The sequence below is a fragment of the Apium graveolens genome, unplaced genomic scaffold, assembly GCF_009905375.1.
Source record: "Apium graveolens cultivar Ventura unplaced genomic scaffold, ASM990537v1 ctg8090, whole genome shotgun sequence".
Classification (NCBI taxonomy): domain Eukaryota; kingdom Viridiplantae; phylum Streptophyta; class Magnoliopsida; order Apiales; family Apiaceae; genus Apium; species Apium graveolens.
In genome coordinates this window covers 7,506-32,233 of record NW_027420879.1, presented here as the reverse complement: position 1 = coordinate 32,233, position 24,728 = coordinate 7,506, and the positions used below count along the sequence as shown (strand labels likewise).

General features: G+C 33.0%; 4 protein-coding genes and 1 pseudogene across 4 annotated transcripts; 1 reads left to right on the top strand and 4 right to left on the bottom strand.

The window, feature by feature from the left end:
- Positions 1-7,617: 7,617 nt before the first annotated feature.
- On the bottom strand, positions 7,618-10,355 carry LOC141704658 (glycosyltransferase BC10-like). Its single transcript, XM_074507861.1, has 2 exons — positions 9,462-10,355; positions 7,618-8,472 (listed from the first exon to the last, which is right to left on the bottom strand). The coding sequence occupies exons 1-2, from the start codon at positions 10,305-10,307 to the stop codon at positions 7,834-7,836; spliced, it is 1,485 nt and encodes a 494-aa protein (XP_074363962.1). The 5' UTR covers positions 10,308-10,355; the 3' UTR covers positions 7,618-7,833.
- A 944-nt stretch (positions 10,356-11,299) lies between these two features.
- Positions 11,300-12,689, bottom strand: LOC141704655 (glycosyltransferase BC10-like). Its single transcript, XM_074507858.1, has 2 exons — positions 12,138-12,689; positions 11,300-11,938 (listed from the first exon to the last, which is right to left on the bottom strand). The coding sequence occupies exons 1-2, from the start codon at positions 12,687-12,689 to the stop codon at positions 11,300-11,302; spliced, it is 1,191 nt and encodes a 396-aa protein (XP_074363959.1).
- Positions 12,690-13,102: 413 nt separating this feature from the next.
- On the bottom strand, positions 13,103-15,607 carry LOC141704662 (glycosyltransferase BC10-like). The gene is made up of 3 exons (XM_074507864.1): positions 15,070-15,607; positions 14,168-14,847; positions 13,103-14,049 (listed from the first exon to the last, which is right to left on the bottom strand). Exons 1-2 carry the CDS (start codon positions 15,586-15,588, stop codon positions 14,206-14,208), a joined length of 1,161 nt encoding a protein of 386 aa, XP_074363965.1. The 5' UTR covers positions 15,589-15,607; the 3' UTR covers positions 13,103-14,049; positions 14,168-14,205.
- Positions 15,608-17,147: 1,540 nt separating this feature from the next.
- On the top strand, positions 17,148-20,004 carry LOC141704654 (senescence-associated carboxylesterase 101-like; annotated as a pseudogene).
- Positions 19,924-21,624, bottom strand: LOC141704661 (glycosyltransferase BC10-like). The gene is made up of 2 exons (XM_074507863.1): positions 20,925-21,624; positions 19,924-20,781 (listed from the first exon to the last, which is right to left on the bottom strand). Exons 1-2 carry the CDS (start codon positions 21,459-21,461, stop codon positions 20,143-20,145), a joined length of 1,176 nt encoding a protein of 391 aa, XP_074363964.1. The 5' UTR covers positions 21,462-21,624; the 3' UTR covers positions 19,924-20,142.
- Positions 21,625-24,728: the final 3,104 nt, after the last annotated feature.

Genomic DNA, 24,728 nt, shown 5'->3' with positions numbered 1-24,728 from the left:
GGTGCGATTGCGAGCGGTGTGAGCGATTTGTGCGATTGAGCGGATTAACTGTACAGCCCTAGACGGTCATAGTGATAAAATGATGTGCTAACACTCTTTAAGATTAATCAAGATACATATTAAAAGATTTTTTTTTTTGAATTCTCAATACCCGAGCGTGATGGAGATACCGCTAGAACAAAAAATATCGGATATATAGCTATGGTTATTGCATTCATGTAAAAGGAACCAAATTGTCTTCACTCTTCTGTCCTAGCGTGAGGAACGAATTACTTTTTTCTTTAAAATTTTTAAAGGCCAAGAAAAAGATCCTCCAAGCAAATAAACACATACATAACATGAACCAATGCAATAATTTACAAGAAAAAATAAAATCTAAACCGATGCTTGATTTGGACGTGAGAGTTAAAAAACATTTATTTTTCTGACTTATATATAGATAACTTTTGCGAATTAAATAACCATCGTTTTCTCCTAAGCTACGCGCATAAAGTGTTATGACACGTCGTCTTAGACTTAACTACTCGGTTCTATTTATTCTTTTAACCGAAACTACTCGGTTCTATTATATATTCAGTTGAAAGTGACAAATCGAATATTTGTATAAAATATTATTACCTTTTAGATACTCCAATACTCTATCGATAGGGTGATTCGGTTTTCAGTTGAACTGATGGAGCAAAAAAATAACACAATACTTGCATGGCGTTCACAACTAGGGATGGGTCCCGACCACGATCCGATTCCCGTCCTGAACGTGGTGGGGAATCGGGATTTTTTCGGGTACAAGATATGAGTGAAAAATTTGGGAAGCGGGAGGGGACGGGGATTGCTGTCTTCCCGACCTGTTTCCTAACCTCGAATCATATTTTAAATAAAAATAATATTATATATATATATATCTCAAAGAAATATTGAAATATATATAATATATTATTATTTTCAGTTTATTATATTCTAGATGATTTAAATTTACTTATCGTGGTATTATTTCACATAATAATATTATTTTTGTTTATTATTAATACTAGAAATTTATATGATTTTCAATCCGATTAATTCCCGGTTTTAGATTAACTCTAAACCGTATCTCAACCGATTATAGGGCAGAGCATTCGGTCGGTCGGTTCGGTCCAAAAACGGACCGAACCTAATAGACCGAAAAATCGAATAGTCATTTTTTCTTGGATCGAACCGGGCCAAAGTTATATTATGGACCGGACCGAACCAAACTGAAATAATTCAGTTTGGTTCGGTTTTGGACCGAACAGACCGAAACTTTTTTCAAAAAGAAAATTGCATTAAAAATAAACCACAAATTATAAAAACCTAAAATATAATTAAATTAATGTGATATGTAGAGTTCTAATAGTTTATAAATACAATTACAAGTTAAAAATTATAATTATAATTTTTAAGAAATATGTAAAATGTATATAATATGAAATTATAGTATTTATGATTCGGTCCGGACCAAAATATTTTTTAAAAGAACCGAGCCGAACCGAATTTTATTACGGTCTATTCAATTCGGACCGAATTTCTGACAAAATTAGGACCGAACCGAATTAGCACGGTTCAGTTCAATTTTGGTTCAGTTTTACTCGTCCCTAACCGATTAGATCATTGGATGTTCACTAATGAATGATGCGAATGTTTATAATGTAACATCATTAGCATAATAAATATCCTTTTCAATCCAAACATCTCCTCATTTAGTTAATGACAATGTAACAATCAGTCGATATCAAGAAATGTAATATTGTTAATTAGTACTAAAAAAGTTGACATGCAAATCTTAGGAACTAACTCATGAGTTTCAGTGGATGACTAACTAAATACTAGTATACTTTTATGCTCTCTGGTCATCCTTTTCTCTTTGTCTTGCATTGCCTTGATGAAATTGACAGAATCCTTGTAGAATTTCTCAGAAACAACATTCTAATCTTACACTACACTACTTTTCAAGTTTTAATTTTCTATTTGCGATCTTTTATTTGTTGGCATAGGCTAGAAAATGACAATATACTCCCTCACTTCCTTCCAATTGTTTACATCTATGAGAAAGTGTTCGGTACCCATTGTAAGGTACATAAAAGTATAGTTATGTAACTTATTTTTACAATTTTCTTTTTCTGAATAAAAGTTGAATGTTTTAATTTTTAGGGTTAATAGCACTTTGCACCATACTACTATATTTCAAAAACAAATTTGTACAAGAACTTTAAGAAATTCAGTTTACACACTCTTACTTCAACTTTGAGATTCATTATGCACCCCTTTTCAGAATTTTGTTGAATTGGGTAGGGGTAAAATCGGAAATTCAACAATATACTTAATCAAAATAAAATTTAGCTTGTTCAAATATTATTAAAAATTGTATATTATTTTATAGCAACTATAAAATAATAAATTTTTAATTTTCAAATAACACTATTAATTTTACATTCGATTATCATTCTTTTAATATCAATTTCAAAATTTTTATTACTCTACTTAATTAAATTTAGTTATATAATCAAAATTAATTGTTAAAATATTTTTTTGTAGAATTACAAAATACTAGAATTAATAATATAAAATGAAATCAAACTCAAATTACTATTCTCATTTTAAAAATTAAAAACTTACAATTTTGTATCAAAATTCAATTTTTAACATTATTTTAAAAGATATTAAATTAATTTACTTAATATTTTTGCTGGATTTCCGATTTTGCCCCTATTCAATTCAACAAAATTCTGGAAAGGGGTGCATAATGAATCTCAAAGTTGAAGTATAGGGGTGCAAACTGAATTTTCCAAAGTTCTGGTACAAATTTGTTTTTGAAACATAATAGTAGGGTACAAAGTGCAATTTACTCTAATTTTTATTCAGAAATATAAAATTGTAATTTTTTTTACAGAAATATACTTTATATGCAACTTAAAATGCGTGTCGGACACTCTCTAAAAAATGTAAACAATTGAAAGTGACGGAGGTCCCATGTTAAATATAGTTTTGGGGCATTTTATTTGCTGAAAAATATGTATACAAATAAATTTATAGTTGAATAACTTTATACAAAATTAAACATGAAACGAGTTTAACGATAATAGATGGTGAAAATTAAAATTTTATGATGGAATATAACCAAAAACTAGGTATAGGCTCGTAAGGGTTGACTCAGTTGATTAAAGAGAGGATAACTATCTTCTTGGTCACACGTTCGAATATCAAGAGAGAATTTATGATTATACCTCCGGCCTGTCGCATAACAAGGACAAATTATAGTTTTGAAAAGAAAGTTTAACATTTTTCTAACAAAATGTTTTTTGAATGTATATGAAATTATTTTAAAAATTTATTTGATATTTTTCAAAAAAATTCTGGATCCAGTGCTAAAAAACATGCGCTGTTTTATGAGCTTTTGTGAAGACAAATTCTGAAACTTGATGCGCAAGTTTGTAGTTGTAGTAAATTATTGATTAGATTGTCGTGTCCGGCATGGCACCTGTTTTTATTTATTTATATATATTTTAATTCAGCTTGCAGCATAGCTTATCTGTCGATGTGATGTATCTTTTTAAATTAAACACTACATACAAATATAACCAAACAACCAAAATACTACGTATCTATACTCTTTATTAATAAGCGAAACAATGTATAATTTAGTGATAAAAATATCAAAGTATCAAATTTGGTACTTACCTGATATAAGTCGACTTCTATTCTCAATAAACTTTGTTTTTAACACAAAACGACTTATATTCTTTGTAAATTTTATTTTCTTTTTATTTATTGTTCATCCAATCGTAATTTTTATCGATAACTAAGTAATATTAAATAAACTATATTGCAAAAGCTAATTATAAGATAATTATCAATTTATATTAATTACTATTAAATTATCTAAAGAATAGATACTTGGTTCATAAGATAGAGTTACAATTCGTTTCACAAAAATAAAACTAATATGTTAGATTTCTATATCAAGTAGAACAATGCAAAATTAGAATTATAGTGGAAAATTTCATAACTGATTCGATTTTTTTAACCGCATAACTATTTTTTAAAGTACCAATTTAATATTTATATTAATATATTAATTTTAATTTGTGTTTTGCACAGATTATGAATAATTCTCTACAAATATTAATTCGATATTTTTAGTCTCGGTCCCGTATGTCGCACGGGTTATCAACTATCTCTATTAATAAGAAAATCATGCTTATGTCCTAAATATTGGTACTCCCTAGAAAATTATACAATTATTTTTAAAATTTTATGTAATAAAATCTCAACTGACAAAACTTAACTTTTACTCTCTGTAAGTTTTATTTCCCTTCAATTTTTATTTGTTACTGAACATCCAAGCGTCGGTTTACTTTAAAATAATTGTATTAGTAAGTTAACATGTCAGATTTATATAAGTAAATAATTAGGTGCATGCATAACTAAAACTATATGTTGAAATTTTAGAGTTATACTTAACTTCGACTTTTTTAACTACATATTTTAACAACATTATATATATTATAGTTAGATCTCTATTTTGCACGAATTATGAGTTTCAGTTTTATGCAATTAATAATGTGATATTATTATTTTTAATTTCGGGTCCGTGCTTCGCACGGGTTACCAACTAGTATATGTTGATGAAAGAAATAAGGTTAAAAATAACATTTTTTTGGAATAAATGATCGAAAATACCATTCTGACGATAGATGATTGAAAATACCGTTAGGAATACGCATTTGTCAACTGAATATTTTTACTTTGAACTTGATACACATTTGTCAAATGAGTATTCAAATTTTTTATAATACGCATTTTGTATCTATAATGATATGATTATTGGCGTACATAACAATTAGTAATAAACTTGACATCCGTACGGTGGATTGTTTAAAACTAATTTATGTATTCAAATTTTCTAATCCTAATTTAACCCCTAAACTCTAACCGTAAATCTAAACCCTATAGTCCAGCTTCAAATTTATGTGACATATTTTATCGATATTTTTGGTTTCTTATTTATTCCTTTATAATCATCTTTCCATCTCATATGAGTCATTTCCAAATAAAAAATTTATTATCGTAATATTTTTTGATTTTTTAAATAATTTTACAAGATTTTATCACAAATTGAAGATAACATTACTTATTAAAAAAATTAATTCTTAATTTTTCAATTTTTAATATAATTATGAGGAAATGAGTGTAATTTATTATACTTTTTTATGTTTTATATGATTAAAAAAAATTAAAAGGGAAAAAAAGAAAAATTCAGTATGTTGGTTATAGACTACTTTGGTCACTTATGATCGTTCGGTTTTGAAATCATAATCAATCAATTAGTAACGCTAATGGTTGATGTAATATCCCGTAATTTTTAGAATTCGATTAATAATAGGAAAATTGAAAAAAAAGTATTACAATTAGATAAAGATTAGGATTTAAAATTTAAATTAGACTAATGAGCCTAAATTTGGATCAGATTCTAATATGAATAACCTGTAGATTAATATAGAGGGTTTTGTATCGTTATAAATACACCGTATTCGTGTTCCTCATTTTTAATATCAAAATTCGTAAGGCTTTTTCTCATAAAAATCATCAGTCTTGTAAAATTCATAAAAAATTCATTGTAAGTCAGAATTCGTTGATTTTGGACTTTTCGGAAAGGTCTTTTCGTTCTTTACAACTCTCGTGCTTCGTATTTTCGAAGAAAACATCGTTTAGATGGTCAAAAAGTGAAAATAAGGATCTGATCAGAATTGGAATCGTGGAGAAAATCGATATTTTAGATGTGTCGTGTTTGATGGTTTGCTAATGATTGATAATGTCTTCCGATGTGAATTATCTATTTGCGTGATTGAGGTAAGTAACTTTCCGTTGTTCTATATTATTTGTTTTCCTACGTGTTCTGCAAGTAACTTTTCGTTGCTATGTATTATTTATTTGGTTACGTGTTCTTTAAGTGACTATTCGTTGTTCCGTATATTTTGAAACATGAATTATCTATTTGATTACGTAACTGGTCTTTATTGCTCCGTATAGATTGTGTAACGTACATTATTATGTGTGATAAGATGTTCACCAATATTTGTTTGGTTATTATAAGTATGATCTGGATATGTGATTAATAAGATAATAAATTTTCGGAAATCCCCAGTCTTAGTCATGTATAAGAATAAGATTCTGATCACTGGATAGTGTGATACTTAGAACTTAGAACTAGTTTGCGCACGTTCCGGAACACATCGATACCTTGTCAAACTTCGGTTTCACCTGACATAAAGTATAAGATGCCGGTCACTGGCAAAATGTGGCATAAGGTGTGATTTAGTACCGTGGGACTAAAGATAAGAATTTGTTATTAAGATGTTCTCTGATCACTGGATAGTGTGATACTTAGAACTAGTTTGCGCACATTCTGGAACATATCGATACCTTGTCAAGTTTCGGTTTCACTTGACGAGGGACGTAAACTAGTCCCCCATCGAATAAGAATTAGAACACGATCACTTGAGAAGTGTGACATAAAGTATAAGATGTCGGTCATTCACAAAGTGTGGGATAAGGTGTGATTTAGCACTGTGGGACTAAAGATAAGAATTTGTTATTAAGATTTATTGATTGATTAAGAATTTTGATTATGATGTAGATTATATAATGTGTCATGTGCTTCGGTTTGATTAGGGTTATTGATTATATCGTGTGCATCTTTATTCACCTTGTTATCGAATATATGTGTGATTTTATGTGATCTGTGTTATGTGTCAAGCATGTTTAAATTATGTTTTCGAAATGATATAAAATATTATTTTAAGCCGTTGGACGGTAGTTGCTTACTGGATTTCGCCGCTCATTCTTTTAATATTTTAGGTTTCGTCTAAGATTTCGAGTTGGATAACACTGAAGTTAGAAGACTTAGAATTGAAGTATATTGAATTTTGGACTTCCGTTTTTAGCTGCGCTTTTGTAATAGTCATCTTTGTAATAGAATTTTGGATTAATATTTGTATTTCGTATTAGTTTTGATTTAGAGTTACTTGTCCGAAAGTGTGGGCTCTTATAGTTGATTTTGGGTGATCGCTTTTGCTCTTCAACATGACTTGTCATTTCATGGACCAATAATATTGTGATGCTGCATTAAAATGTTGGTGACCGCATTAAATGCACCTATCATGTTTTTTCAACCACCATTTTTTTCTACCGATTTCACTCATTCATTTATGACATTTTACTTCTCCAACTAATTGTTTTCCAACCGATTGTGGTCGTTTATAATTATATGTGTTTTCGAGTAATATTTTTTCAATCGATATATGTCGTCTTTTAATTTGATGTGGACTGCCATATGACTTTTGGGCCAATAGATGGGACCTACAAAAAACATAACTAATCGAAATTGGTCGATTTTGATAATATTTCCAGCCGATTCATTAGTTAATTTTTATCGATTAAAAAATAAAAGAAAAACCGACCAACCGAGGGTCGATACTTGATTAGTTATGTATATAATTCGATCAACTACATTGATTGGCTATATTTGCTTGAAAATGTGAATCAAACTCAACCAACGCGAGAGAATCCCTTATAGGCTTTAGCCCCTCTCTTTATTGTAGTATAAAGACTTGAAATTGATGGGAATACAATGGTCCACTTCTTCCAATGGTCTATCCTTACTTTACTTTCATCATTCTTCTAAATTTTTACTTATTCTGAGAATTTTTTTGGGAAATAACTTTTACAGAAATCTAAATATCTGAGTTTAAATATAAATGTGATTCTAGTCAACAAATCTATTGTATACCAATAATCATATGGAAACTTTTTTTGCAGTCAAAACTTCATGACCTTTGGCGCTAGTTTAAGTAACCTATCCACTGCATTAGGCAGAAACTTCCTTGCAAACAAGCTGCAAACATTAGTTTCTTCACCATTGTACAGACATTTCTTACCACTCCTCATCCCCTTCAACAATTCTACTGTCACTTGCATTCTCCCAAATCTAGTTGGATGTGGACCCCCCATGGTCCAGTCAACCCAAGTCAAGGTCCTATTAGAATTCTTCTCCCAGAACTTCATGTTCACAAAAGTTGGAATATAATGTTCATCTGAATAACATGCAGGCTTGCAGAACCTCTTGAACAAAGCCATGTATTTTTGGTCAGAAATTATTTCTAGTGCGAGTTCGCGGTCCATTTGAAACCATTGTGATCCTTTCCTCCATTGTTCAAGCGTTATTTCTGGCTTCATTCGGGGATTATATCGTCCTTGGCCAACAGGGCCTGGTAAATCATAAGCTTCGACAAATGTTTCTGTAGAGTTGATGAGGTAAGAGTATATTGTTGTGAAGTTGAAAAGTGGAATGCATGATTCGGAGAGGAGGACGAATCGCTGGTTTGAGGTGTCGAGTAATGCACTTGCTAGTAGGCGTTTTTCAGCTTCTATCATGTTGAATTTTCCCCATTCTACTCTCTGCAATAATGCACTTGCTAGGTTATTTCTCAATGCATGATGTGTGTATCAATGAAAAACATGGCTATCTTGCTTTGCTTGAACCATTTATATGTGATTTGTGTCCCCTTAAAATCCTTGTACTTCAAGAGTTAAGAAGTGATTACTTTTGTTAAACGATAATTGTATGAAACTAAAATTCAGTGGACAGATGGTTACAATCATCGCTTGTCAGTTGTCAGAACAAAATTATGCACACAAAGTCACCCTTTCTAGTTTCTAACAATTGATTCATAGATAAATAAGACAAGGAACTGTGGAGGAAGAAAAGAATATATAAAGGCTGATCAGGAATAGAATAAACAGGTGTAGACTTTTGATTGCAAACTTAAAGAAGTAGAATCAAAGCTATTCCAGATCGATTAGTATTTTTCAATTTTGTTTATGAATTAGAGCAAGACCTATTGAATAACTTCCCAGAGACTTAACAGCACATGCATTCCATTATAACAGGGTAAGTTAAGGCTTAAGAAACATTATAGTTTATTAGAAACGTAAGATATACATAAAATTACTATAGCTAGCTTTGATCCAAGAAAGCTTGATATGTTAGTGTTAAAGAAAGCTATCTATTGAAGTCTTATTGAGCATTCTAAACCATAAGTTAACTATATGACCCTATTGGGTCCTTCCTCTAACACAGTTTTAGATAAGCTGGTTACTCAACATGGCATGGTATCAGAGCTCAGGCTGGCAGAGGAGTGTTAACTATATGATTCAAATCCAGCTATAACAAAAACGTTGATATGGTAACTAATATACCTAGAATTTTACTTGTTTTGCTAAAACAATATAAAAACACATCTGATAAGCACATTTGTTTATGCTTTCAATACCAAATGCAGATCTCAATAAGCAATTAGATTATTAATTAATAGGACATCAATATCAGATTAACAAGCCTGTAATTTAACGAAAGTAATTAAGACAACGCGACAAAATGTACTTGCCTTGCTTGGGATTCTGCGGCCATGAAACACTGAATTTTCTGGAAACGTTCCATTAAAAGTCGGTTGAGTATGCACATATACGGAGTAAAGCCCTTCGTGGCCTTTAAAGAACAAGTCCCACAATGGAGCTAAATGCAGATTTCCTCTTGTTAGAAACATGAATGCAACTTTCGGGACAATCTCGTTTTGATCAGTTTCATGATCAACGCTAAGAGCCCTTGAGATTAACGCGTAATCACTCAAATGATGCATTTCTTGGATACGATTCGGGTACCGATCATAGTCTAAACTTGTGTTGTTTTGCGTATCATTTTGTTCAATAGGCATGGTTCCAGGCAATGCACTGCTTTCTTTCGAGTCATTATTTTGAGTAATCACAGTTGCAGGCATTTCACTGCTTTCTCTCAAGTCATTGTTTTGCGTATCTTTCTGTTCGATAATCACGGTTTCAGGCATTTCAATGCTTTCTGTCGAGCCATTGTCTTGCGAACCTTTCTGTTCGATATTCACAGTTTCAGGCATTTCACTGCTTTCTCTCGAGTCATCATTTTGCGTACCATTTGATTCGATATGCATTGTTTCAGGCAACTGAGTGCTTTCTTTCGACTCATTTTCGGTGACGATTTTCGTATCATCGGCAACATTACGAGATGTTGAGCTTGGAGGAGATGAAATGGCTGAGGAAAATTGAGTGAAATGGGAATGAAAGGGAACGTCAGTATTCGAGAAACTTAAATTTAGGGTGATTCCGATAATAAAACCAGAACAGAAGACAAAAAAATGAATAATGAAGCTGTGAAGATTCATTTGTGAATGGAGTTTAAGGGGATTATCATTGTGCTTCATTTAGAAAGAGATGTTGGTGGGAAATATTAGAGGTTTAAGAAGTGATGATAAAAATTAATGGAGGGGAGTTGATGCATCTCTCCCTCTACCTTTGGATATTTATAAACTGCATATTTCATTTTTGATAAAAAAATAATATAGTTAAGCTAATGATTACTCCCAAGTGCCTAAATATAAGTCCATTTTAACTTTTGATACGTACTATCTAATTGAAAATATAATATAAGAATATATCATTAAAAAGTATTTTATGTACATTTTTAACTTTTGACTAGTCAATTATACCAAATTTTGACTAATTTACACGTACTATCTAATTGAAAATATAATATAAGAATATATCATTAAAAAGTATTTTATCTATTTTCAAATGTAACTTTCAGATTTTAAAAATAATTAATCGATAATTTTTAATACTGAGTCAAAAATTGATCAGTTTGAGTCCTAGAAAATTAAAATATAAATGTAATTAGGGACAGAGGGAGTATTTAAGATTCAAATTTTGGATAATGGGGTAAAATAATACTTTTGCCGATTTAGATTTTAATATATTGTTTTGAAAATAGTCAATTTATAAAAAAATTTAAAAAAGTTCCAGGTCCATTATGAATAATTATTTTAAACTTAGCTAAATTTATTGAATTTGGAAGTATCTCTTTTAAAAAATTTAAATCTAGCTAGCACAGTAAAATCTCGATAAATAAATATTCGATAAATGAATAATCTCGACAAATGAATATTTTTTTCCGGTCACAACATATTTGAGATAATGTATTTTGATTAATGAATAAAATATTTTCATTCCTGGTGTATTCATTTATCAAGGTTCAACTGTATTGTTGTAAAAGAAAATGTTATGGCTAAAATATATGAAAGGTCAAGAACTACCCTAGGGTTCATAGATGTTCATAACATCAAAGAATTCTCAAGTATTATCACATATAAAAATTTACTAATTGATGAATCTATATGAAAAAACTTCACATGTCTACTTAAAACTTCATAATCTCTGATGCCATTTTAAGTAACCGATGTAATGTATCAGGGCGAAATTTCCTTGCAAACAACCAGCAAACATTAGTTTCTTTACCATTGTATGTGCAGTTCCCACCGCTCCTTATTCCATTCAACAACTCATCTGTGACATGCATTTTCCCGAATCTAGTCGGATGTGCGCTCACCTTAGCCCACTCAACCCAAGTCAAAGTCCGATTCGTATTCCTGACAGAAAATTTCATGCTCGTGACAGTCGGAATGTAATGTTCATCTGAGTAACATGGCGGCTCGCAGAACTTCTTGAACAAAGGCATATATTTATTGTCAGAGATTATTTCCAGTGCGAGTTCGCGGTCCATTTGAAACCACTGTGATCCTTTTCTCCACTGTTGCAACGTTATTTCTGGTTGCATTAGGGGATTGTATCGTCCTTGGCCAACCGAGCCTGGTAGATCATAGGATTCGACAAAAGTTTGTGTGGAGTTGATGAGGTATGAATAAACTGTTGAGAAGTTGAAAAGTGGAATGCATGATTCGGAGAGGAGGACGAATCGTTGGTTTGAGGCGTCGAGTAATGCGTTGCCTAGTAGACGTTTTTCGGCTTCTATCATGTTGAATTGTCCCCATTCTACCTTCTGCAATGTAAAATCCAGATAAACTCATTAACGATTATTACATATCGTATGTCTAGCTAGTTGTGTTAAGTATAACCGGTCAGTCTAAAACCTTAAGGTGTCTGACGAAGGCCACCTTAATCCGACTATGAGTAAGTAGTACTAAAGCATGAAACACTGAATTATGAAACATGTAGGAAAATTTGATGAGAAACCTGACCTTGCTGGGAATTCTTCTTCCTCGGAACACAGATTCATCTTCTGATAATGATTCATTATACGATGGATCCGAATGAACGTAAATCGAATAAAACCCTTCATGGCCTTCAAAAAATTTCTCCCAGAGAGGAGCCAATGGCAAAGGCCCCTTTATCAAAAACATGAAAGAAACTTTAGGAGTATAATCATCCGCATATTCTTGATTTTGAGGAACCGTCAAAGCCCTCAGGAACAATTCATCATCATCCATGTTGTGTGTCACATTTTCTTTATCTGATACCGAATAATCACTGTAATAAGCTCGTGGGATGTTCACTAATGGTACAGGCAATGAAGGGAGTGGTGGTTGAGGAAGAAATAAAGCTGATGGTTGCAACGAGAAACGAGATAACATCTGAGATCTTAATATAAATGAGAAGCTTGTTAAGCTTAAACTGGCTATTGCAATACAGGATCCTACAACGACGAAAAGGAAAGTCAAGACATGCCTCAACTGCAAACTTCCATTAACAGAATTTGCAGTAGATGCTGATTGTTGTTTTTCCTCGCCCATCTAAGACAAATATGCGCTTGACGTGCCTTGGCTGGGAATTACGACTGACTGTCAAGTCCAGTCGGTATTATCACCTGTTTCACGTCGTAAAAGGCCCCGTTTCTTGGAGTGTTAAAGACTGCAGAGCTCTGCTGAGGTCGAGGTTTATAGATGCTCTCAAATAAGCTTTTGTAAGAGGGGCTTAAAAATGTCAATAACTTCAACTACAGATTATGAACTGCTTTGATTATGATGCCACGGGCGTTCATTTGCAGCAACATTTAAGAAGTAATCGGATTCTGCTTTCTGCATGAAGTGGAGTGTAGACTAACCAATCAAAACTGGACTTTCTCAATCCACGCGATTATAATATGATCTGAATTTGGATTGATAATCAAGTTACAGATCATTCATGGAGTGCGTATTCGTTTTCTTAACAAAATATAAAGTGAAGTCAAATAGTAATCTTCTAGTTATAGCAAAGCAACAGGTTACATTGTCAAATCCTTCATGTTTTTGTAAAGATGTACTTAACATATTCTACAGCTTTACAAAGTCAAAGACTGCACTGACAAGCAAAACAAGTACTGTTAGCTAATTTTGAGTCATTTTTTGTGACAATCTTTGTATCATTAGCCACAATTCCTACATAAGGTCTCAGCCTGTTTGAGTATTACATATGGAACTCGTAAAGGAGAAAAGAATGACAGAAGCATTACTGAGAAGCTCACTGGTTTTAATCGCGTGGAGTGCTGCTAGGTGGTTCTGTATGGAGATGAAGATAGTGTTGGCATGAAGAGAGCTTCAAATCCACCTCTCCCTTTAAATTATCTTCTAATTGCTTTGACTGTCTGTTCAGTTTGTGTCACTGCAGGATCTTCTGGCTCTGTCATTGTGTGTCTCACATGTTCTTAGTACACGATCTTCATTCTCGTGTCCTTTCTCTTGATCATCTACAAAATCGCTTTCCAATCTTTCTTTCACCTCATTCTTTTAAGACTTCCTCATAGTTTTTCAGGACAATCTAGTGACAATTGGAGTACTAATTTGATGAATGTACTTTCCAGTACTACTCTGCTTTCGATGCTTCAAGAGAGAAGCTATAAGATGCGAAAAACTCATCCTTTTTGCAGAATTCAGAGACATGATCCACATAATAGTACTTTCTATCATGTATAGCAGCAAAGGCATGTTCATAGTGGATTCCATTGAAGTTCTCTAGTGCCTACCTTGTTGCTCGGTACCAACTAGCTCTCCGGTTCCTTAATTCAGTAAAAGAACATCCTAATTTCGTCTTTGTTCTTGGACATAGTTAGGATTCATGTCTGATCATAGCATCTCTATTCACTCTGATTCTAGTCAAAACCTTGAAATGAGTTCCCTGCATCATGTAGTAACCGCAAATTTTAGCTAACCTTCCAATCAAAGGTCAAGAAAAGCAGATACATCAACCAATTGTGTTAAATTTACTAACAGATGGATGTAAATGAAAAACTTACTAAGTGATGAATCTACATGAAAAACTTCACATGGGGAGTTAAAACCTCATGATCTTCGGCGCCATTTTAAGTAACCTATCCAGTGCATTAGGGAGAAACTTCCTTGCAAACAAGTAACAGATATTAGTGTCCTTACCATTATAAGTACATTTCTTGCCATCCCTCATCCCCTTCAACATCTCAACTGTCACTAGCGTTCTCGCGAATCTAGTTGGATGTGCAGGGAGCCCCGTGGCCCAATCGACCCATGTCAGAGTCCTATTAGAATTCCTCTCCCAGAACTTGATGCTAACTAGAGTTGGAATATAATGTTCATCTGAGTAACATGCAGGCTTCCTGAACTTCCTGAACAGAGCAATGTACTTGCGATCGGAGATTATTTCCAATGCAATTTCACGGTCTATTTGAAACCATTGAGATCCTTTTCTCCACTGTTCAAGCGTTATCTCTGGCTTCATTCTGTAATTGTATCGTCCTCTACCAACCGCGCCTGGCGAATCATAAGCTTCAACAAAGATTTTCTTGGAATTGATGAGGTAAGAATATACTGTCGAGAAGTTGAAGAGTGGAATGCATGATTCAGAGAGGAGGACAAATCTCTGGTTTGAGACGTCGAGTAAGGCGTTGGCTAGTAGGCGTTTTTCAGCTTCTATCATGCTGAATTTTCCCCATTCTACCTTCTGCAATATTAAATCAAGATAACTCATTACTGTTAGAGAATGGCCCTTTCCGGGATCTTATATTATTCTAACACTCCTCCTCACTCGAAAGCCCATCTATGGGTGAGCTCTGATACCATGTCACCTCAAGGTATTAGAGAATGACCATTTCCAGGATCTTATATTATTCTAACAATTACAAATTTTGTGAATGTAGCACTACTCGAGAAAAAATGTACTTGCCTTGCTTGGGATTCTGCGACCATAAAACACCGAGTTTGCTGGAAAGGTTCCATTAAAAGTTGGTTGAGTATGCACATATATGGAGTAAAGCCCTTCATGGCCTTTAAAGAACAAGTCCCACAATGGAGCTAAAGGCAGATCTCCTCTTGCTAGGAACATGAATGCAATTTTCGGGACGATCACAGTTTGATCATTTTCATGATCAGCGCTGAGAGCCCTTGAGGCCAATTCAACATCACTCATGTTATGCATTACTTGAATATGACTCGGGTTTTGATCAAACGTTAAAATCGTGTTCTTTTGAGTACCATTTGGGTCGATATGCATGGTTTCAGGCAGATCAACTCTTTCTTTCGCCTCCTTCTCGGTGACAAAGTGGCTGATTCGATAATAAAAGGGAACGTCTCTATTCGAGAAATTTAGTATGATTCCGAAGATAAAACAAGAAACAACAATCAAAGAAAAAATTACAAAGGTGTGGAGATACATTTGAAAAGAAGTTTCAAAATATGAGTTCATAACTTGGAGGGAAATTTCATGCTGCTTCATTTAGAGAGAGATATAGCTATGAATATTAGAGGTCTAAGAAGTGATAAAATTAATTTATGGAGGAGAGTTGATCTCTCTCTCTCTCTCTCCCTCCCTCCCTTCCTCTCTCTCTCTGCCTCTCTCTGTATAAAAATAGATATTTATGGAGAGAAAGAGATAGATATTAATGAACTACAAATAAGCCTGATCTTCCCTCCTAGCATATTCTTCTGAGGAAGGACACTTATTACTAATAATTTAGCCCTTTCAAACTAATAGTCAATTTTCGAAAGGAAAAAATGTCTTAATTTATTTGTGTAGATTTAAGCAAAACACAGAGTACTATATGAACTAACATTAAACATTTTAAGTGTTAAGTACTCTCTCCCTAAACCGAAACCGAGCTCTGATATCAGATATCATGTTAAGAATCAATTCATCTAAAACTTTAAGGTGGCAGGGGAAGGTCCGAACAGGATCTTATACTCTTTAACATTAAGCACCGATCTTGAACATCACTTTTCGTTCGACTAGAATGCTCGGATCAACCCGGCTCGTCTACCGTTGTAACAATGACTATCTTCACATGTATACCGAATTAAACAATTAAAATGAATGACAATGTGAAAAGGCGAAATGTATGTGCTTTACGTGCCTTGGTCGGGGATGAAACACCAGAGCATATAGACTCCAGAGCTCTGGTGAGAGGTTCATGCACTGTCATATAGGAAAATATAAATGGGGCTGAAAGTTTTCAGAAACTTAAACCGCAGTTTATGAACTGCTTCAACACTTGCAGTTGTCACGGGAAGAGTCAATTCTCCATGAGATAAGGAGCAACTAGTGCTTTTAGGTTTTTTAGTTGTGTGTAGTTGTGTACGCTGGTTGCTTTTATAATGCTACAAATCATTTAGAGAACATGATTTCAACACTCCCTGTTACTATACTTTTTAAATTAAACAAATGGGGTTGGGAGAACTCGAATCCCGAGTCCCTTCCTGAACCGAACTCTGATACCATAACTAGTCACATTAAAATATTATGGTGGTAGAGGAAAGCCTCGACATGATCTTATAGTCTTCGACAACGTAAAATGTGATCTTTGAACTGAAGGTAAGAAGCTGGTTACACCTTTTGATTAGAGCGGACAATTTGGTACACGACACGAAACGACACGAAAAATATGGATATGGATTTTAATTTTTGATAGACGAAACACAAAACACGAATGTACACGAATACGAAATTACACGATAAATTTAGTGTCGGATATGAGTTTCAATTTAGGTACACAAAATTATACAAAATTATACGAGATAATTATATATATAAATTAATATATATAACACATGCATATATTTATGTATATAATATAAATATTTATAAGTTTTTATAGAATACTATGTAAAAATATATATATATTTAAATGTACACTTTCCATATTTCATTAAAATATACATTAAAATAGATTTTTTTATATATTATATTAATTTTTTATTTAATATACACGAAAAGTACACCGAAAGTATATGACACGATTCGAATCGGATATGGGTTTCACATATGGGTACACGAAATCATTTGGGGTCGGATATGGATTTCATGTTTACGTAAACGAAACACAAAATTACACGACACGAAAGTACACGACACGACCCGATTGCCGGCTCTATTTTTGGTACAGATTCAAACTATTTACCTTCACAAAATCAAATACTTAAGTCCACACAAGGTTAACAAGAACTGCTAGCTTAGCAAACATAATAATCTCATCCCATTTTTGGATCCACCAAAAATCACCAGAGCTTTGTACCAGCTCGAAAACATTGATTTCATTTTTATATTATTGTCAAGTGGAACATAAAAAGTACTCCAACCTCTTTGAGTTCATATTCAAAATTTCAGGATAAATCAATAGGAAACTATCGTTTGAAGTCTTGTGAGTTGTGATGGAGACATAAATATACAAAATTTATGTAGTTGGTAGATATATGTTGTCACTCAGCATGCTTTTTTCTTTCTTTTATTTTAAAAATTAAACGCACTCACACACCCGTTGATTTCATGAAGTTCGAACCCTGAACATCCCATGAGGGCGAGGATATATTGCCGGACAAGACTTTCTTAGTAATTAGTAATTTACATACTTCATTTAAGAAAAATGAACCAGTTAAGTTTCCTTCAACAGATATCATTTCTTTGCTCTATATTCAGATATTTGATACAGATGTTATGTGCATGTAATGAAGAATTGTTTTTTCATATGAATCTCTTGTTATTACTTATTGTTATGATTGTTGCATGGCTGTGATTATTTGCATTATAGTTTCTGATTCTTATCTTGTGATCACTGTGTTCTTGTTTAATTATCGTTGCAGGTTCAACTATGAAGAAGATTTGGGGAATTATCTGGTTGGTTCAGATCTTCTTCAAAATTCTTGGGCTGCCATTTTGGAGCTATACAAACAAATGTCTCAAACTCACCCAAATTTGCCGTATTCTGTTACATACAAACGTTTTAATGCTGAAACAGATGTTACTGTTATAGCTTTTGTATGCTCACCAGTTTGTAATATACAAAATCTTCAAGGTGAGGATGGAGATTTAGTTTCGTCAGACACTCTTATAGAGACGTTCAAATTTCGTCTCTTTGATTCATCGTATTCCATGAACAAAGCTGCTGTACATCTCTACCAATCTCTTCATGCTCAACTTGTTCAAGAAAAGGTAGCATGTCTCACCCTCTATAAAACATTTTATAGAAAATATTGGCTTTCGCCTTTCAGAGTCTAGACCAGGGGCGGATCTAGTAAGGACACCGGGGACACGTGTCCCCCTTAAAATCAGATTTTACGTTTTTTCACCACCCTAAAATCTGATTTTATGTTCTTTCACCATTAAGAGTTTCGAAAATATATGAAAGTGCCCCCACAAAATTCAAAACCATAAGAGTGTCTTTTCAGAATTTGCTCAGTACCCCCATAAAAATATATTTCTGAATCCGCCCCTGGTCTAGACTACTAAATTGGCTTATAAGTATGTAAACTAAGAGCGGACTAATCATGTTAATACTTATTTATCCTACTGCAGATTGATATTGCAAAACCCTAAGTTATTACCGGGCAGGCTCTGGGGGGATCTGTTGCCTCACTTTTCGCATTGTGGCTGCTACAAACCTGTTACTCGAAAATGGATAAAAACACTAAACGCCCAGTTTGCTTGACTTTTGGCTCACCCTTACTTGGTGATGATGGCCTTCACAAAATCATATCAGGACGACCATCTTGGATTTCATGCTTTGTGCATGTAGTCTCAAAGCAAGACCAGTTTCCAGGATTGTTCATCTCATCCCACAACACCATTGTGTCGTCTGAGCCAAGTTCTGAACCTAGCAGGCGTTATAAGCCTTTCGGATTATATCTCTTCTGTTCAGAAACAGGTGTTGCTTGTTTCTCGGAACCTGAGTTTGTCTTGGAACTATTGAGGGCCTTAAATTCAAAGAACATGCAGTTAACTGATTATGGATTGGTTTTGGAAGGCCTGAAAGATAAGGCAATTGTTAAAGACAGGCATGTAGGTGAATGGAATAATAATCCATTGCGTACTGGCATCATATTGAAGCTACAAGCAATCTGAATTCATGAAATGCAGGTACTTTTCTACCAATCTCAGCCAAATTTCAGAAATTTATTATTATCGTCGTTAAAAAACAAATATTTGTGTTACATTGTCAATGACAAAGTACATGACTGGAAATATCACACACCCGAAAGAAGAACAATGAACTGATCAAAAGAATTGAAGGAAAGCTGGAAATTGTGGAACGCAAACATTATGTGTTAGATTTGGATGAGAAGCTAAAGAATATGAAAATTAACATGGCTCACCTGGGGTGGAACCACTTGATATTGCAGAGTACTACAAAGTTTACAAAGGACAGAAGGATTACTGTCTCAAAGAAGATCAGAGCATTATGTTCTGTTGGAAAAATGGCTGCAAGTGGAAGAGCCAAGCAGTAGGAGGAGGAAAAATGCATGTAGTTTCAATGAGGATTCTTGCTTTTGGGCGCATGTGGAGGAGGCCTTAATATCACTCGAATTGCTTAAGGATGAAGAAATCTGTCCGGTGGTGGAAGCGGATGTATACAAAAAGATGGAGAAGTTTGAAGAATACGTAATGGAATCAATAGCTAAGCTAATGGTAGACCCTGAGATTTTCTTGGAAGGAAGCAGTTTTAGGACATGGTGGAGCATGTACAGCAGCAAGAAAGGAAGCACTTACCAATGCCCTTTGGCTAATTATATGAAAAATGAAAGTTCCCGAGCTTATGCATAAGGCGCTTAGCCTTAGAGTGTTCATGCATGGCTACTTAATGAGAAACCATGAAATCAATCTCAGACATTAATATATGCTCTGTTATGAGCTTAGTTGCATATGTGTTTGGAAGAGATCTGATACTGATGCAGTGATGCCTCAAGTTTACTAAGTTACAATAAGAGTGCATGTACAAAGTTGATAACTTCTTCCCTATAAATCTGTAATCATTCAAACAAATAACAGAGGAGCAAGTTGTAGAAGCGGAGCCAATGTGTTGGGAACGAACTTCCTAGCAAACAAGAAACAAATTGTGCTTGTATCCCCATTATAAGTGCAGTTATTACCATACTTAATCTGGTTCAAGAACTCCAAAGACACAGATCTCTTGTCAAATCTTTCAGGGTGCGGACCACTCTTAGACCAATCAACCCAAGTAATGCTCCTATTTGAGTTCAAACCTGATGAAGAAACCACATTCACAAGTGTGGGGATGTAATGCTCGTCCGAGTAACATGGCATGTGGCAGTACTGGCCAAAAATTGGATAATATTTCTTGTCTGATATTATCTTGATAGCCAAATTTCGGTCCACTTCAAACCATTGTGAACCTTTTCGCCAATCTTTGATTGATAATGTAGGATACATTTGACTGTTGTATCGTCCACGTCCAACTTTACTTGGATCATCATAGGAAGCTACAAAGGTCTTGTTGGTGTTGACGAGGTAGCTGTAAACTGTTGTGAAGTTGAACAAGGGAATGCAAGTCTCAGAAAGTAAGACAAACCTTTTGTTGGAGAAGTCTAGAAGAGCATTTGCCAAGAGGCGCCTTTCTGCATCAATCATCGACAACTTTCCCCATTCGACTGGCTGTAGGAATTACACAAGAGAATTTTAATTAGTTTGCTACGAGGAATTAATATCTCAGTAGGAGTCAATTATAGGAGAATGCTTGGTCTAAGGAGCTATGGTACCATGTCAAATTAGTTATTATGTTACTAGGTAGTAGGTACCTTGCTGGGAATTCTTCTTCCATGGAACACAGATTCTTCTGGGAGTGATTCATTATACGAGGGATCAGAATGAATGTAAATCGAGTAAGACCCTTCATGGCCTTTAAAGAATTTCTCCCAGAGAGGGCCTAATGGCAAAGGTCCCTTGGTCAAAAACATGAAAGAAACTTTAGGAGTATGTTCATACGGATTATCCTGAATTTGAGGAACCATTGAAGCCCGCGAAAACAATTCATCGTCATCCATGTTGTGTGTGACATTTTCCTTAAAATTCACTGCATAACCTTTCTTGTAAGCTGGTGCAATGTTCAGTATGGGTACAGACAAGGAAGGAATTGGTAACTCTGATGGTTGCGACGAGAAACGAGATAACATCTGAGATTTTAAAACTAATGAGAAGCTGTTAAAACTTAAACTGGCTGTTATTCCAATACACAAACCTACAGCAAAGAAAAGGAAAGTCAAGACATGCCTCAACTGCAGACATGCAAGAACAGGCTTCACAGTAGACGCTGATTGAGTATTTTCCTCGCCCATTGGCAATATTTATGTGACCAAAACTTAGAGACTATAAAGCTCTGGTGACAGGTTTAAGCAGTATCATGCATGCATGAGTTATAAGTTAAAAACAAGAAAATGCAGATAGGCCAGTTTTGGAAAACTGCAGGTGCAGTTTGTGAATTGTAAGGTGGTGTATATGGCAATTTGGCAAATGGTCAAATTTCTTGAAGGGCACATCAGTAGACTATTTAAAGACCTAGAGATAGTGGGATTGTGCATGCAATTGAGTACAAAGCAAGTATTTGACTTTCTCTAATTACAGGAAATGTATTTTAAAATAAAATTGTTTGAGGTTCTATGATCAAGTCAGTAATGAACTTGTGTTAGGCAGAGATTCATTATATTTTATAGCCATCAGAATAGCATTTAGGTGTAATCTGATCGACATTGTTAGGCACAATAACACTTTACTTGCATGGATCACAAAGCTAAATTTCATTTAGTAATGAGATATGTTTCTTCTTATGTTATATTTTTCACTCTTTTGAAAAACTGAAAAAAATAGATTAAATATATTTTATATTAGTATGATTTTTATAATTATTTTAGATTATATATTATACAAAGTTTTTTGTAAAAATTCCCCGCAAATGTTAACTCAGTTGGTTAAAAGGGGAATAATTATCTTCTTGATCACAGGTTCGAATACCACGGAAAAAAATTATGATTATGCTTCCTGAGTCAGAACTTGTCTTTTAAATACAATTTATCTTGGTTCATGTAATTTCCAGGCTATTGCGTGAGCCTGTATCGTTTATCCGATACGTACGGGTTATCTACTGTCAAAAAAAAAAATTCTATAAAAATCAAGTCCATTTAATAATCAAAAGTTAAACAAACACATACAAATTGGAACTTGAGGAGTAAAATTCGTTATACAACAATTAACAAATGTACAATGATTCATCTACTTTTGATGTTGCATGATAAATGTATTCACTTACAAATTCAATTAAAATCATCTGTTCTGCAGGTTAAGTGATTTTATATAGCTCTCTCGTAAGTGTTGATCAGCTGCATCTTATTTAATTACTTTTTTAAATAATTAAAATGAGATATAGGCGTAAATTAAAATTAAAAGAATATTTATGATGAAAATTTTATATACATAAATTCGGAGTCCTTAATTAGCGGAATTGGTGAAAAGAATTACTCTCCATAATTGTTTTGAATTTGGGAGATGAGCGACAATGACATTTTAATTAATCATGCAATGCTCGCAAAAATTTGCATTCAATTCAATAAATTGATAAAACCTTGTATTTGGTTAACCGCCGTTAACATACATTAATATAATAAACGAAAATTTATTCAAATTTCTTAAATTCTATAAATTATATATTTTAAAATTTTAATAAACACGATAATTTTAAAAATATTATTTCTTTTTTGAAATTTGTACGTAAAAAAACAGACTAGTTGATTTATTTAACAAGAAAAGAACTAACTGATTTAAGAAAAAAAACCAACATATTTATTTAGGAAGAAAAACTTAACAAAAAATACTATTGAATATATTTAGAAAAAAACACCAACTGTTAGGAAAAAAAGTTAAAAAAATAACTATTTTATTTAAAAAAAGAAATTTTTAAATAAAATAGTTATTTTATTTAAATAATTTTAATAAAATTATATTTTTACAATTTCTCATCATTAAGTTATTTGAAAAATATAAAAGTGCCTACCTGAAATTCAGAAAAGAAAAGAGTGTCTTTCAGAATTTACTCGAATCCTTTAAAAATAGTTTTCCCAATTTAACACATACATAGCATATATATGTTACTGTATATGTAAGTCTCACGTGAATAAAATCATGGGATGAGATATTGTATCATTGTTTATCGTTGTCTCGCGTATTATTACTTACTTTTATGTATCATTGTTTATCCAGAAGACACATATATGTGCACACACAAGCTGAGGGTATTTGGAGGAAATAACCTCTTCATTCTTTGGAATAAGGGTAATGCAATTCTTTTTAATAACGGTAAGACTGCGTACACTATACACCCCAGACACTACCCTATGAGGTATTATTGGATACGATTGATTGATTGATAGCATATATAATTAGGGATGAGCAACGGGTCAGAATCGGACCGAACCGACCGGAACCAAAGTAATCGAGAACCGAATTAGGAATATTTCAAGAATCGAACCGGACGCGTTTATATGTAAGAACCGAACTGGAACCGAACTGTAAATTTTGGTTCGGTTCGGTTCTGAACCGAAAGAACCGAATTTATATTTTATTTCATATTTATTTATTTTGCATATTACTTTATATTATAACTTTTTAAATTTTGACTAGTTTTGATTATTTATTAAGGGTAACTTAGTATAAGAAGATTTTTATTAATGATCGATCAATTTGAATTCGATTACTTTTTAAGAAGAAAAATATTTATAAAAATATTCAACACTCCATATATATTTAAAGAAACAAGTAATACAATAAAAATCATATTTTTCTTAAAATTTATTATAATATTAAAAATAAGAAAATATAATACGTAATATATATACATATATATATATATATATTCATTTATATACGGTTCGGTTCGGTTCTTACGGTTCTAGTATGTTAAGAACCGAACCGAACCGAGAACCGAAATTTCTAGAAAAATAAGAACTGAACCGACCCGACTCGAATTAATTAAGAACCGAACCGGAACCGCAATTTTTGATCGGTTCGGTTCTCGATTCTGAACCGGCAAATACTCACTCCTATATATAATATTTAATGAGGAAGTTTTCATGTATTTCTTCCGTCCTAATTTAATTAAGTGTTATTTTCCAAACTTTTGACTAATTGAAAAAAGAAAGTTTGTCAACAAAATATTTGTGCAGTACTCATATAATGGAGGTCAATAGTTCGATTTCATGCGTGTGCCAATTAATTAAAAATAAGATTTAATATAGTTTATGTTAATATAATTTATAATTTTTATAAATATTTTCAGTTATATATTATATGAAATTTTCTATCAAGTTAATTTAATTGTCAAAAATTAAACAACACATATAAATTGGTACTTGAGGAGTATAATACAAATGACTATAAAATTTGTTATACAACCATTAACAAATGTACAATGATTCATCTACTTTTGATGTTGCATGATTAATGTATTCACATAGAAATTCAATATTATCATCTTTTCTCCAGGTTAAGTGATTTTATATAGCTCTCTTATAAGTGTTGATCAGCTGCATCTTATTTAATTACTTTCTTAGATA

Excerpts from the sequence above, each read along its gene's own strand:
- LOC141704658 (XM_074507861.1), bottom strand. The coding sequence starts at position 10,307 with ATGAAGCACAATGATAATCCCCTTAAACTCCATTCACAAATGAATCTT. Across the intron at positions 8,473-9,461 it reads GCCGCAGAATCCCAAGCAAG|AGAGTAGAATGGGGAAAATT; the intron begins GCAAGTACATTT and ends GCATTATTGCAG.
- LOC141704655 (XM_074507858.1), bottom strand. The coding sequence starts at position 12,689 with ATGGGCGAGGAAAAACAACAATCAGCATCTACTGCAAATTCTGTTAAT. Across the intron at positions 11,939-12,137 it reads GAAGAAGAATTCCCAGCAAG|AAGGTAGAATGGGGACAATT; the intron begins GTCAGGTTTCTC and ends TTTACATTGCAG.
- LOC141704662 (XM_074507864.1), bottom strand. The coding sequence starts at position 15,588 with ATGAACTCATATTTTGAAACTTCTTTTCAAATGTATCTCCACACCTTT. Across the intron at positions 14,848-15,069 it reads GTCGCAGAATCCCAAGCAAG|AAGGTAGAATGGGGAAAATT; the intron begins GCAAGTACATTT and ends TTAATATTGCAG.
- LOC141704661 (XM_074507863.1), bottom strand. The coding sequence starts at position 21,461 with ATGGGCGAGGAAAATACTCAATCAGCGTCTACTGTGAAGCCTGTTCTT. Across the intron at positions 20,782-20,924 it reads GAAGAAGAATTCCCAGCAAG|CCAGTCGAATGGGGAAAGTT; the intron begins GTACCTACTACC and ends TAATTCCTACAG.